General features: G+C 36.2%; 1 protein-coding gene across 1 annotated transcript in view; it reads left to right on the top strand.

The window, feature by feature from the left end:
• Positions 1 to 13,951, top strand: part of LOC150091542 (P2X purinoceptor 4-like) — a 151,201-nt gene that overhangs the window by 116,668 nt on the left and 20,582 nt on the right. Inside the window, exons 8-9 of the mRNA XM_090384477.1 lie at positions 2,029 to 2,159; positions 13,442 to 13,589. Of these exons, the coding sequence (XP_090240603.1) occupies positions 2,029 to 2,159; positions 13,442 to 13,589 (279 nt within the window). The remainder of the gene's footprint in view (positions 1 to 2,028; positions 2,160 to 13,441; positions 13,590 to 13,951) is intronic.

The following is a 13,951-nucleotide window of genomic DNA, read 5'->3' on the forward strand; positions in this document are numbered from 1 at the left end:
AGAGGCATTAAGGACAAGTTATTACTATGGATAAAGCAATGGTAAAATGATAGGAGACAGAAAGTAGTTATTAATGTTCACTGCTCTTCATGGACCGATGTTAACAATGGGATCCTGTCTTTATGGATATAGGTATTTCAAGTTTAAATGGTCACTGCTATAGGTATTCAAGTTTAAATGGTTGCTATAAGTTTGCTGGTTATGTAAAGGTTGGTAGGGCAGTTAATGACATTAATCATATGCTGTTTCAACAAGATCTAGGTAAACAAGACACTGGGCTAAAAATGGCAATTCCAGTTTAACATTGATTCATTTGGGTAATAGTCATCCTACATTAACATGCTATTAGCACTAAACTCAAGTTAGTTTATGAGGAAGACGGGGATAATTGTATAGTCAGGCATAAAGTTCTTTGAGTAGTGCATATAGCTCATAGGGTTTTGTCCATGATATGCAGGGATCTACCAGTCTGGACAAAGAGATGATTATCCCATTATATACAGCATTAGGCATATATAGCCACATCTTGAATACTATATAAATTGAAAACTTCATTTTAGTAAAGAAGTGGATCTATTGGAAGGTGTGCAAAAAAAGTAGTGAGATTAGTTTGGCAGCACAAAAGTGCATTCATGCCAAGAATGATTGGGTTTTGTAAATTGAAGTTCCTGGAAATTAGGCATCTGTTTGGTGGTGACCTAAAAGAAATGTTTCATGGCTTTTGGGTTGAGTAAACTAAATGCTGATGGCATAGTTATTCTTTCTTGGGTGATACACATGGGTTAAATTTATTGAAAAAGGATGGTTGCAGAATAGATGTGCTGAAATTTGTCTTCAGACAGAGTTAGATTATTGGAATAAGCTTACACTTGATGTAAATGTGTGTGGTTTGAATAAATTTTAAGGATTGGACAAGTTATTAGAAGGGATGTGCAAATGAAGTGGGTAAAGTTGTTGATGCTGTGTAGGTTTTCTTCCGTACATTATTTTTTGCCATTAATAATACTAAATACTAATTTATCTGCATTTCTAAAGCTTAGTGTATAGGGAAACTAATATATTTGAATGGCATATTACATGGGTTATCTTGTACCCAAATACTAATATTATACTTCATCTGTGTAGAGTTTTAAGAATGTTCATTCTTAAAAGTGAATATCATACATTAATTTTTTTTCTCTTCTGCTTCTTCAGTGATAGCATAATAAGAGGCTGAATGGAAGTATATGACTAGAGATAAAAACCAGTATATTTTTGATATGCAAGGAAAAGGATATGAACTGTTTGGTTTGAGTGAAGACTATACTTTTAGTTGCCTCAGTAAAGTCTGACTGAATTTAATGGTGTGATGTTTGATGTAAAGTTTCTGATCTTTGCAGAGTTTTCTTTCCCTACCATCCAGAGCTATTGTAGTTAGTTTATCTACATACTTCCCCCATCATGAAATGACATCATGCATAGTTGTTGAGGGAATATTTAACCATTTATTCCTTGAAGTCCTTTCTGGCCATTTGTAAAATTATTGTGCTACCATTAATTTGTCATTTTTTGTAGGCTCTTCCAGGTCTTCCCTTGCAGGATTAGATTGGGTCAAAGAGCACGTTATGGATCCAAGATATCTTTTGAGCTTGTCTCACTCCCCTGCTTTTAGATCAAATCAAGTGCATGTGACAATATCAGGTGAAATACATTTAGAATATGAGCATTTACCAACAGACTTCTGTGAGCAAGTGTTTCTGTTCAGGCATTGCTTTTCTCCTGACTATGCTAAAGGAAGAATGACTCTAAATCAAAATACTATCAGGTATTAGTGGCATCTATGCTTGGAGGCATATTGGCATAATTGTTGTTATAGATGGGCTAACCAGCTGCCTGGTAGCCCCCCCCCCCTAGATTTTAGTGTCATATTTTCAAAATTAAAAAAAGTAGACAGTAAATCATCCCTAGAATTTTGCACTTTTTTTTTTCATTAAAAAAAAAAAAAATCACGATAAACCCATTTTAATTTTTATATGTATTTTATTCCAGGGTGGAGTAATAGCAGTTATTATTACTTGGAATTGTAATCTGGATCATAATGTAAAGCACTGCCTTCCTTCTTATAAATTTGAACGTCTTGATAATCCAGATGTGAATATTTCTCCTGGCTGGAACTTCAGGTATTATTTTTTGGAAACCTAGAATCTTAGTAATATAAAAGTATTATTTGATGCTTTCTTCCCCAAATTACCTTTATTGGCCTAGAAAATTGCATGTTCTTTTTTGGATATTAGCAAATCTCGAATATTGAGGAATTTGCCCATGTGTATAGAAGAAGTTTATCGTGACAACAGCACACTTGTGGGGGGGTTTTCATTAGAAGAGGAAAATTACCCAATGGAAACAGTTATGAGCTCTGAATCCGAATGCAAATATCCATACCTAATCAAGCATCATTGTGTGATTTATATATTTCTAAAGCATAGGTAGAACTTTTGGGATGTAGACTGAAGGAATGGAATTTTTTGCAAAAAGGTAGAATCTGTATTTCATAGATACAAAAATACAAAGACTAAAGCAGTCTTTGTATTTTTCTATGATGGGCTGCTTCATTCCTTTGGAAGAGAGCATATTCTAGAAGAGTGGAAGCTTTTGGTTAACTCTTAGAAATTATGTCTAAAAGCTGTGCTATTCCACAATGGAAAGTTATATCCATTTATTGGTCTGGCTGTCCACATGAAAGAATTCTATGTGGATCTTCTTAAGAAAAGTACAGCATAATAAATATAAGTAGCACATTTGCAAAGATTTCAAAGTTTTCAGGATCCTTTTAGGGCTGCAAGTGGGATAGTCAAACAAGTGAAAAGTTACTTAAAAGCTGTAGACAGAAATGGAGGTGGCTTTCAATATTTAAAACTGAACTTTCCACATGTTAGGCATGCCAAAACCAGAGAAGGTATAGGAAGATGTATTTGTTGGTCTCTCTGTAGAAGCTCCCATAGCTGAGTGGTCAGGAGTGGAAGTGCAGTAGTACACATGAGTAGACCGGGGTTCAAGCCCCTGACTGCTAAATAATCTGCCGACCAGCAAGGCAGATTAAGATTCATTTCCCTCAACATGAATTGTTGAGGAGGCTTCCATCCTGCAGTGGATTGATAATGGCTGCTGCTTCTCCTTCCCCTTATTTGTTGGTCTGCAGATCAGAGAGTGAGAAAATAAGCACTTCAACCTGCATAGAGTGTAATCTGTGCTTAATTTCATAAAGGATTACAGACTTTCTCAGATATATTTTGTACTTCCTGTGCCACAAAATATCCAGTTTAATAAGAGAGAGAGAGTTGCAGGAAAGTTTCAATAATTTTCAAAGGTTTCAAATATTGCTGAACTTTTGCTTAATTTGTAGGGAGCTATTCACGAGTTATGCATCGCTAACTTTTTGACAGCTCTTCCCGCACATAATAAGCTTTAAGCTCCCTTCCCATTCCCGTTCTGACAGAGCAGAATATTAGTAGTGGCAAAATGATGCAAGGAAGCAAACTTATATAGCATTATCAAAAAAAAAAAAAAAAAAAAACACTTTGTTTGCCCATCCCTTCTAATAAATGTTTTCAGACTATCCACCTCCATAACACCAGATAGAAATATATTCCAACAATCTGCTCTCTGACTGAAGGCAAATTTGTGACATCTATCCTGCAACCATCCTTTTCCTATTTACGTATATGTCCCCTTGTGCATTTGTCTGAAAAAGAGTAAGAATGCAATTGGCATTTAGTTACTCAAATCCTTTCAAAGCCTTAAGCACTTCAGTTTCCACCATAAGCATTGTGCACTATAGCTGTAGTTTCTGATGTACTGGTAAAACTAATAAAAGAACTCCAATCAGCCAGGTATCTCTGAGGAGACCTATACAGGTCTCCTCTCAGATGCCTAGTTTCCAGACACTGCAATTCACCAAATCCAAGTTTTTCCTGATAACAGTACTCTTTTGTACCACTGATTAGTTTTGTTGCTCTTCTCTGCACCATTCCAATAAATCTATATCCTGAAATGAGGCTTCCAAATATACAGTACTCAAGATGCAGCCTAACCATCCTCATACAATGAGTGATCACCTTTGTCCCTGCTAGCAGAATTCCTGTATATCATTGGTAGAACCACATGAGCTGTAGTCAGCTGATCTCAGGCAGAGGGTTTTATCCCTGTGTGTTATTCTGAGATTTTCAATCTACATAACATAGAAATGAGCCTGTGAATGCACAATTGTAGACATAGTGTTGAACCCTTCCTTTTCACAACCTCTGAACTACAAATGTTTGTGGTTCCCTTTAAGTTATGAGTAATTGGACACACTGGTGCTCAAAGCAAACAACAGGTTAAGCTTACAAAAATTCACAACTAAACAGGAGGATCGACAGTTCATCTGCAAAGAACAGTTCAAAGAAATATACTATACATGTCCTTGACCAATGACTGTGCCCTCTAAAATAAGTTTTTCTTTTGTTCATAAAAAAGTTCTTTAAGATGGTTAGAACTGGTGTAACTGTTCTATATGTAGCATTTGGGTTCTCCAAAAACACCACAGGCATGGGTAGTCTAGATCCCATATGACTTGTTTGATTATATATATTTAAGACATATTTTCAAATAACACAAATGGCAACATGTTTAAGTATTCATAGGCAATTTAGTTATTCCAAAAGAAAGATTTTAAAAAAAAAAAATTTTTTTCTGTGTAATCTCAGGTTACTACTCTTAACATTAACAGTGCCCATGGCAGATTAGTTACTAACTTTAATATAACAGCTAACATTTAAGAACACAAGCAAAGTTACAATGGATTTAGGTAAACAGCTCTATCTATTTAGACAACATAGTTTTTTCCCCCCCCCCTCTGTCTCCAAGGCTAAAAACACTACAGAAAATATTAACTAATTTCCACTATTCTACACTGTACTCCTTAAGTTGGCCACCTCTTTGTCTTTAGAAAATTAATTCCATTGTGGTTACATTGCTGACAAAAATAAACAGGTCAACTCCTTTTATCTTTATAAACTTCAGGCTGCATACATAATTATCAGTGACAATATCTTTGTGGTTTTAACTTTATTAAGAATTCCTTTTGCATTTAACCTCTTCTTTTAAAGGCAACAGCTGATGTTATCAAAGTTAGATTCAAACAAAACGAATCAAATGCCATACAGTTTCCAATTAAATGAACTTGGAACTTTAAAACAACTTACACTTGAAATAATTAACAGTTTTAATCAATTTCTCACTATCCATATCTTCAATGTACCAAAACACAGTTGGTTAGAATCACTTAAAATATGATGCAGAACTACCTATGCTGCATTCAGCTTCAAGCTTAACTTCATAAACTATTTTTATTTTAAAAGCTTCTCTTCTCTGACTTTCAGCAGTAACAACCAAGTAGCAGTCAGTTCCATAAGATATAATGGACATGGAAAGGTGCAAAATGTGAATAAGCAGACAACATGGAAAGTGAAGTGAAGCAGTGTTTAACATAAATCAAGAAATTATTGAATTATTTGTTCAATAGAACTGAAGTGCACAAATAATCACACACAGTTTAATTAGTTTAACTATATAAACTGTGTGTGATTATTTTGTTAATTAGTTTAACTAATTAAACAGCTTTGCTTACAGTGGCTAGCTACAGCAATAGCTAAGATATGTGCAATAAAATGGCATCAGATATACAGCATATACAAAAGGACAATTATATACATAGTGCATTTATGGGAGAAACTTCTTTCCAGTTCTTTATGTATGAAGTTTATTGTAGAAAGTTCAGGTCATAAAGAAAAATTCAAATATGCTACTGACAGCTTCTACAATAGCACAATATGGTATTAGATACTGACGTGCTAAATAATAATAATAATAACAGTTATTGTTGAAATTGGATATTGAAAAGTGATTATTATTATTCTTATATTATTCCTCCCTGATTGGGGGTTCCACTTCGTGATGGGTATTGCTACCAAGTACACAGGGTGGTTGTTGTTATGTCTGGTGTTACTGTTGGTCAAGGAACTCTCTGACAATCCTACAGGTGTTCAGGATTGTGACTTTCTGGAGTTCCTTGTAAGTGTTCGCTGGGAGACCTATTGCTGCTAGGCTGTTATGTAGGGTCCTTGGCATCATACCCGTGGTTGACATGATGATCGGGATGGTCATTACTTGTTGCATATGCCACATCTCTTTGATCTCCTGTCTTAGGTTCGTGTACTTCCTGATGTTTCCCCATGGGTTTTCTGCAGGTTGCCATTGTTGGGTACCACTATGTCAATCAGATAGGTAGCCTTTTCCTTCTTGTCCACAAGGGTTATGTCCAGTCCGTTGTGCGGGATTGTCTTATCCGTTATTATTGCGCGGTCCCAGTACAGCTTGTGGGTTGTGGCCTCTAGTACTGCCTGGGGTTTGTACTTGTAGTACGGTACACTTTCTTCAACCATCTGGTATTTCCTTGCTAGCTTCTGATAATTATCCTGGCTACCTGGTCATGTCTACGATTGTACTCAGTCTGGTGATCACCTTGCACCCCACAGTGATGTGTTGGATTGTTTCTGATGCCAGATGGCATCGTTGATATGAGTCCTCTAACACTCCTTAGCAATGTATTTTCTATAGTTCCTGGTGTTGATTACCTGGTCTTGGATGGTGAGCATGAATCCTTCAGTCTCGGGGAAGAGCGTCCCGCTTGTGAGCCATGCATTGGAAGCAATGTTATCGATATGATCTTGATGGATGTCATTGTAGTGTCTGCCATGGAGTGTCTTCTCTGCCCATCTTTCTAGCTTCGTTTGTACCTCCTGATTGGGGGACACTCCTCGCTTAGGTTGAGTGGGGTATACCGCTTGTCTATCTTCCTTATGGCCTGGTGGAATGCTGCTGAGTGTTTCTGGAAGTAATCCTTCAAGTTAACTATCACTGTCTTCTGTTGCTCAGTGAGGTCTATCAGGCCCCTTCCTCCTCCTTCCCGGGCAATTGTCAATCTCTCCACAGCAGATCTTGGGTGGTGTTGGTGGCTCTTGGTCATCATTGTCCTTGTCTTTCTCATGATATCCTCCAGCTCGGTGTTAGTCCAATCTATGACCACGAAGGAGTATGTTAGCACTGGGACTGCATAGGTTTTATGGCTTTAACTGTGTTCCCTCCATTCAGCTTTGCTTTCAGCAGGTTTCTGAGCCTCTGATGGTATTTTTTGGTCAGGCAGGCTTTAATTTCCTTATGCTGTAACTGCTGAGCCTGCATCATCCCCAAGTATTTGTAGGCCTCTCCCTCTGCCATGGCTTCGATCTCTTTACCAGTCTGCAGCTGGTAGTTTCGGCCAACTAATTTTCCCTGGTGCAGTGTGTGGGTGTTGCATTTGTCTAGACCAAATTCCATCCTGATGTCCTTGCTGAATTCTTCGGTGATCCGGAGTAATTGCTGGAGTTGCTTCTTGGTTGCCGCATAGAGCTTGATGTCATCCATGTACATCAGGTGGATGAGGGTGTACAGGTTCTTTCTTCCTTCTTTGAGATTATATCCATACTTGCTGCTGTTAAGCATGGTGGATAGCGGGTTGTGTGCTAGACAGAACCACAGTGGGCTCAGAGCATCTCCCTAAAAGATTCCTCTTCTAATGGGGATTGGCCTGGTTGTGATGTTCTCGACCTTAATGGTGGTATTCGATTTCGCCATTGTTGCTCCTAGGAAGTTTGTCACTATCGGATTGACCTTGTAGATCTTCAGGGTCTCTATTAGCCAGCTATGAGGTACGGAGTCGAAGGCCTTGCGGTAATCTATGTAGGCCGTGTATAGGTTGCGGTGCTTCTTGTAGGCTTGCTCCATAACTGCGGCATCTATGGTTAATTGCTCCTTGCATCCTTTCTGCTCTTATTGTTGTTATTATTATTATTATTTATATATTGAAAACTATGCAGAATAGCTACATTGTATAACAATATAGCTGTTATAACAATCATGTGATTTCCCCTATAATAGTTTACATTTTACATTATATTTTATGATTTGTTAATTGTCCCTATTCCCATTAATGGCCCCTCCCACAATGCTGACCTGCTAGCTATTACAGCACAATCATAACATGTGTTAATGAGTAGGACATGTTATTAAGTCCTACTCATAAGTCGGGCTTAATACACATTGCCAGAGCCTCACAGTCAGTGATGCAACTAGAATTATCGGGCCCCCCATGCAAAGACCACCCAACGGCCCTTGTCTCTGTTTTTATTAAATGAAATGTTAATTCTTTACTCATAAAAAAAAAAATGTTATATATAAAATGTATATTTTAAGTATTATTCAACAAATCTATACCATTAAAGTTGATACACCAGAATAAGTAATTTACTCTATAACATTATAATTATGTTAATTTATAAATTTGGTTCTTAGGTAAAAATTCATCTTTGTTTGCAAAATCGCTGATTAGGGTCTTTAAGGTCCATTTTGGTGACATTTTTGTGTTCAATAGTTTTTTTTTTTTTTTTTATGAAAACCCCAAACAAGAGAGGTATTAGAACCTATAATACTTGGTACCGTGCTTGGGTTGAGAAATCAAAAGAAGATATTTGTTGACATTAGACTTGAACTTCCTGTAATTTTCAGAAAATATGTATGAAGGAAGGTTGTTCCAGAAAACGGCAGTTGAATTTTCAGGAAATATGTATGAAGGAAGGTTGTTCCAAAAAACGGCAGTTGAATTTTCAGGAAATATGTATGAAGGAAGGTTGTTCCAGAAAACGGCAGTTGAATAAATAAATGAGGAAGATGAAAAGTCGGTTCTGTGAGTTTGAAATTGGACAGTAAATGGATGTTGGCTGGTGGCGACACGTGTTCGGACTGTTTTGAAAGAGAGAGCGGGAATGATAGAAGCCAATTCAGAAGAATAGTGCCCATGGAAGTATCTGTAAAAAAAAGGCATGCAGCAGAAACAGTACGTCTATGAGCCAGCAAGTGAAGAGACTGTTAGAGAGGAGTCAATAATGAATCTAATTGCCCTCTTCTGAATAGAATCTAGAAGCCTGAGATAGGTTTGGGGGCACCGTCCTAGATGTGGGAACAATATTCCATGGTAGGGCGGATTTGAGATTTGTACAGAGTGAACAGCTGTTTGGAAGAAAAGTAATGCTGAGAACGAAAGAGAAAACCAACTTTTTTAGATGCAGAGGAAGCAATATTTGTAATGTGCTTGTGCCAAGAGAGATTAGAAGTCAGGGTAATCCCCAAAAGAGATATATCATTTTGCCTAGAAATCGGAGTGTCACCAAAGATAAGCATAGGATCAGAAGAATCCTTTTTGTGAGATATAAGACAAGACTGAGTTTTAGAAGGATTGAAATCAACTAAGTTTTCTTTGCCCCATTGGAGAATTACCTGGAGATCGGCATTTAAGGAATTGGTAGCGGATATTCGAGAAGTTGAAGCTGATTGAGGAGGGCAAGGTTTCTTAAAATGGAAAGTGGAATGCAATGTGCTATCATCGGCAAAACTATGGATAGGATTTCCAGTCAATGAAAGAAGGTCATTAATACAAGAGGAAAAGAGTTGGAGAAAGAACTGAACCTTGGGGGACACCATCATTAGTGGAGAAGTTAGAAGACAGAGAGCCATCTACCATCGCCCTCAGTGAGCGATCAGAAAGAAAACTGGATAACCAATTACAAAACACAGTTGGCAAACCATAAGATGGAAGCTTGTTTAGAAGACCTTTATGCCAAACATGATCGAAGGGCTTTGAGATGTCAAGAGCAACTGCTTGTGTTTCACCGAACTTTTCCATTAAATTTGTCCATAAATGGGTAACATAAGCCAGAATATCACCAGTGGATCGACATTGACGAAATTCATACTGGCGATCATTGATCAGAAGGAAGGTTTCTAGGTAGTTTAAGAGTTGGTGGTTAATTGGTTTCTCCATTACTTTAGAACAGCGTTTCCCAACCGGGGTCCACAGAAGTTTTGAGGGGGTGCACAAGAAAAAAAATTGTATTTCGGGGGTCCATAATATGAGCTAAGGGGTTCATGATAAAATATTATAAATAAAATAATTTGTTAAATAAAAATAAATAATAATAAAATAAATTAATGTCATAGAAAAGTCCAGAATTCGCAGTTAGAAGATACTCGTATTATCTGGAACCTTCTTTAGTTGACGCAAAAAAAAATTTCTTTCCATAGAAAATTCTCGAAGAAGAAAACATTATTTAAGCACCGACTAATCTAGAAAGAGTCAGTCATGTCAGGCAGTCATTTCATTCTATAGTGAGTAATTGGCATCGTCGTGGTGAAATCTATTTTTTGTGTTATTGAATGTTATTGTTCTAGTGAACTATATTTCCATTAGTACCTACAAGCATTTCCAACATTAAATATTTGAGGTGAGGTTAATAATATTATTGTTTTCAGATTACCCATGGTTCATGCAAAGAAGAAAACAAGACAATATTTGACTGAATATCTGTCGTATGGTTTTATTGAATCACCAGAGAATATCACAAAACCAATGTGTCTTATATGTATGAATGTGCTGTCTAATGATAGCATGAAGCCAAGTAAGCTTCGTCACCATTTGGAGACAAGGCACAGCGAAAATAAAAATAAATCAGTGGAGTATTTCTGAAAACTACGAGACAATTTTCAAGGAAGAAACAAAATTGGATCTGATTTTTAGTAAACAAGCAAGCAATAAAGATACGGTTTATTAGCATCATATAAAATCAGCAAAATAATAACAAAATCTGGAAAGCCACATAGCATTGGTGAAACTGTCATCTTGCCTTCGATATCAGTTGTAATTTCAACAATGTTAAACAAAAATGCACGTGAAATTATCGATAACCTTCCTTTGAGCAATAACACCATATCCAGATGCATTGATGAAATGTCTGAAGATGTAGAAAATCAACTTATTGCTCAATTACGAGTGAAACAGTTTGCAGTGCAACTCGATGAATCAACTTTGATGGGCAATGAAGCACTTTTATTGGCATATGTAAGATATATGGATGATAATCAACTCAGAGGTAAAAGCTGTCAACTTCATTAAGGCTAATGCTCTTCAAGATCGTCTCTTTCGCAAATTTTGTGATGAAAATGAAGAAGGATTTGACCGTCTTGTACTGCATACAGAGGTGCGATGGTTGTCTAAAGGCAATTGTCTTCATCGTCCTTTGGGACAGTATTGTATCATTTCTACAGAAATGTTACAGTTCTAGAAAACAGTTGGTTGCCGTGAAAACAGATATATTTTACCTCTCAGATGTGTTTGAAAAACTGAATTCTCTTAATAAGCTGCAGCAAGGACATAATTGTGATTGTAATATCTAGCAAAGAAGCCATTAATGCATTCCTATGAAAACTCAAATTGTACAGTTTTAATATCTCACGCCGTGCGTTTGACCAGTTTCCAAACCTTGCTTCAGTTAGCAATGATTTAAAAGATGATGATTGTGTTGTGTATGTTGATCATTTAAAAAAAAAATTATGAAGACATGCAAGTTCGGTTCAAGGACCTACTAGAACTGAACCTCCAAAATTGGGTACTGATTCCATTTGAGGTAAATGTTGCCGATGTTGAAATTGATTTACAAGAGGAACTTGTTGAATTGTGGTCTGATGAGACAGTCCGAAGTCTATTCAAAAAAGGAAAGCATGATGTATGGAAGAATAGTGACATTGCATGTAAATATCCGCTTTTATGGGAGAAAGCTAAAATGTATGTCATTGTTTTCCCATCATCTTATCTTGTGGAATCTGGCTTTAGTCGTGTAACACAGTTAACAAAAAATCATAATCGACTTGATACAGTAAAAAGAGTCTGACTCTCACAAAATTGGAGCCAGATATTAAAATGCTAATATCAAAACATCAGCCACAAGGATCTCATTAGTAGGGCCTATTTAAAGGGATACTATTTAATAGCCTTAGGAATAAATTTATATATGTTGTTTGAAATAGTATTTTTTTTTTTTTTTTTAATTTTTTTTTTACTAATTCTGTCATTACAAGTAAAAATGTGTTTCAGTTTTATCAATTAAAATTTTCAAAATTTGTAATTTACATTTTTTATATTATATTGGAAGTGTTTAATTATTAGCTTTTACTAACCTACAAATAAATATTTCATTTAGGAATATTACATATGCGTCCACAAGCAAAAAAAGGTTGGGAACCCTTGCTTTAGAAAGAGTAGAAGTAATTGCAATGGTACAATAATTGGATGGGAGAGATTTGTCACCCTTTTTAGGAACTGGCAAGATATGAGCAAATTTCCAACAGAAGGAAAAACACCTTCCTTCTGCTTGGAAATTTGCAGAAATTTTCTTATTCCAAGAAATTCTTCCTTGGAATAAGAAAGTGAAAAAAGGTGGCAAAGAACAGGAGTAAGTTCAGGAGCACAGGTTTTGAGAACAAGAGGAGAAATACCATCAGGACCTGGAGCTTTCTTAGCATCAAGATTTGTCAAAATCCTTCTGACATCCTTTTGACGGAAGACCACAGAAGGTATTGAATGGAGCGTTCTAGGAATGATGGGAAGCGTTTTACCAAGATTATTAATATGTGATTTTAAGCCAAAGAAGGTCGAAGAGAGGAGATTCCAAATTACCAAGTCTCTGACAGGGAATATCGGAACGGACATATGCACAAGTACCACCTTTGAGGCGAAAGGAATCATACAGCGAATAATTTGGGCAACTGAGATGAGCAGTAGTTGAACCAACCGATAACTGAGATTCTGTCAGAAAAAAGTACATGGGGTTTTGCAGACTGCAAGTGGAAATGGACACGGTTGAGATTAGAATTGAGACCACGTATATTTGTGAAATGAACTAGGAAGTTAGTGTAGTGAGGTCATAAATCTAGTTTGCCCTATAGAATTTCTTTTGTAGCCTTTTATTATTTTTAATTTACTGAATGACCTTTCAACATTAGCCTCCTTTACCAGAAACGTAAGAAATAATGTATGGTAACTCTCTACTGTGTCCTCCATGACAGTATAGTGGTTTTGCTATTTGTCACTTGTTTGGAGAGGTCTGGGTCCAGTCATTGATGAATCCCATCGATGACTAGAAGAATTTCTAAAGATCTCTTCAATCAGGGCTGTAGGTAGCCAATCTCAGGCAGAGGGAGTAAAGTTTCCCTATGAGTTATTCCAAGTTTTTCAGCATGGACAACTTGCAAATTGATATACAAACACCTTGTACAGACATCCTACACAATGGAGCAATATGGTTTACATCACTGATGCTCCTAAAAACCAACAGCGATAACAGTTCTTTACTATTATATTATAATATTATTATTATTTGACATTGGTTTCTTTCGATAATATTAAAAAATTTATCAGAATAATTTCATCTAAATGCAACTGAAAAAAGTTTAGAATATTTTATGCTGTATTTCTAAAAAATATTTTATTTATTAGGTATGCTCACTACTATGGTGATAACAATCGCACTTTGTATAAAGCCTATGGCCTCAAATTTGTGATTATAGTACATGGTCAAGCTGGGAAATTTAATGTTATTCCACTTCTTCTAAACATTGGCTCAGGACTTGGTCTGTTAGCTGTGGTAATTTTACTTTTTTTATTTTTTTTTAATTTCTATTACTGTTCTGGCATATCTTGATACAAGGAATTTTTCATTAAAAATTAGACTAGCTAAAGAGAATGAATAAGTAAAGAATGATTATATCACACCCCCACTTCAAAGGTGACACAACTCAAAAAGTGTAAAATTCCAGAATTATAAAGTTGCATAACAACCATTGTGACATCACTTGTATACCAGTAACTTTCATTCTAATGTCAAGTTATGCATTATACCATTCTCTTACTGAGAACATTACTGTATTTTCAATTGCTACTCTTAACCCCCCCCCCCCCTATTTTGAGTTGTGATGTTTTTGAATGGATGTTGTCATAACAAAATTT

The sequence above is a fragment of the Mastigoproctus giganteus genome, chromosome 1, assembly GCF_048544385.1.
Source record: "Mastigoproctus giganteus isolate SK-2022 chromosome 1, ASM4854438v1, whole genome shotgun sequence".
Lineage (NCBI taxonomy): Eukaryota > Metazoa > Arthropoda > Arachnida > Uropygi > Thelyphonidae > Mastigoproctus > Mastigoproctus giganteus.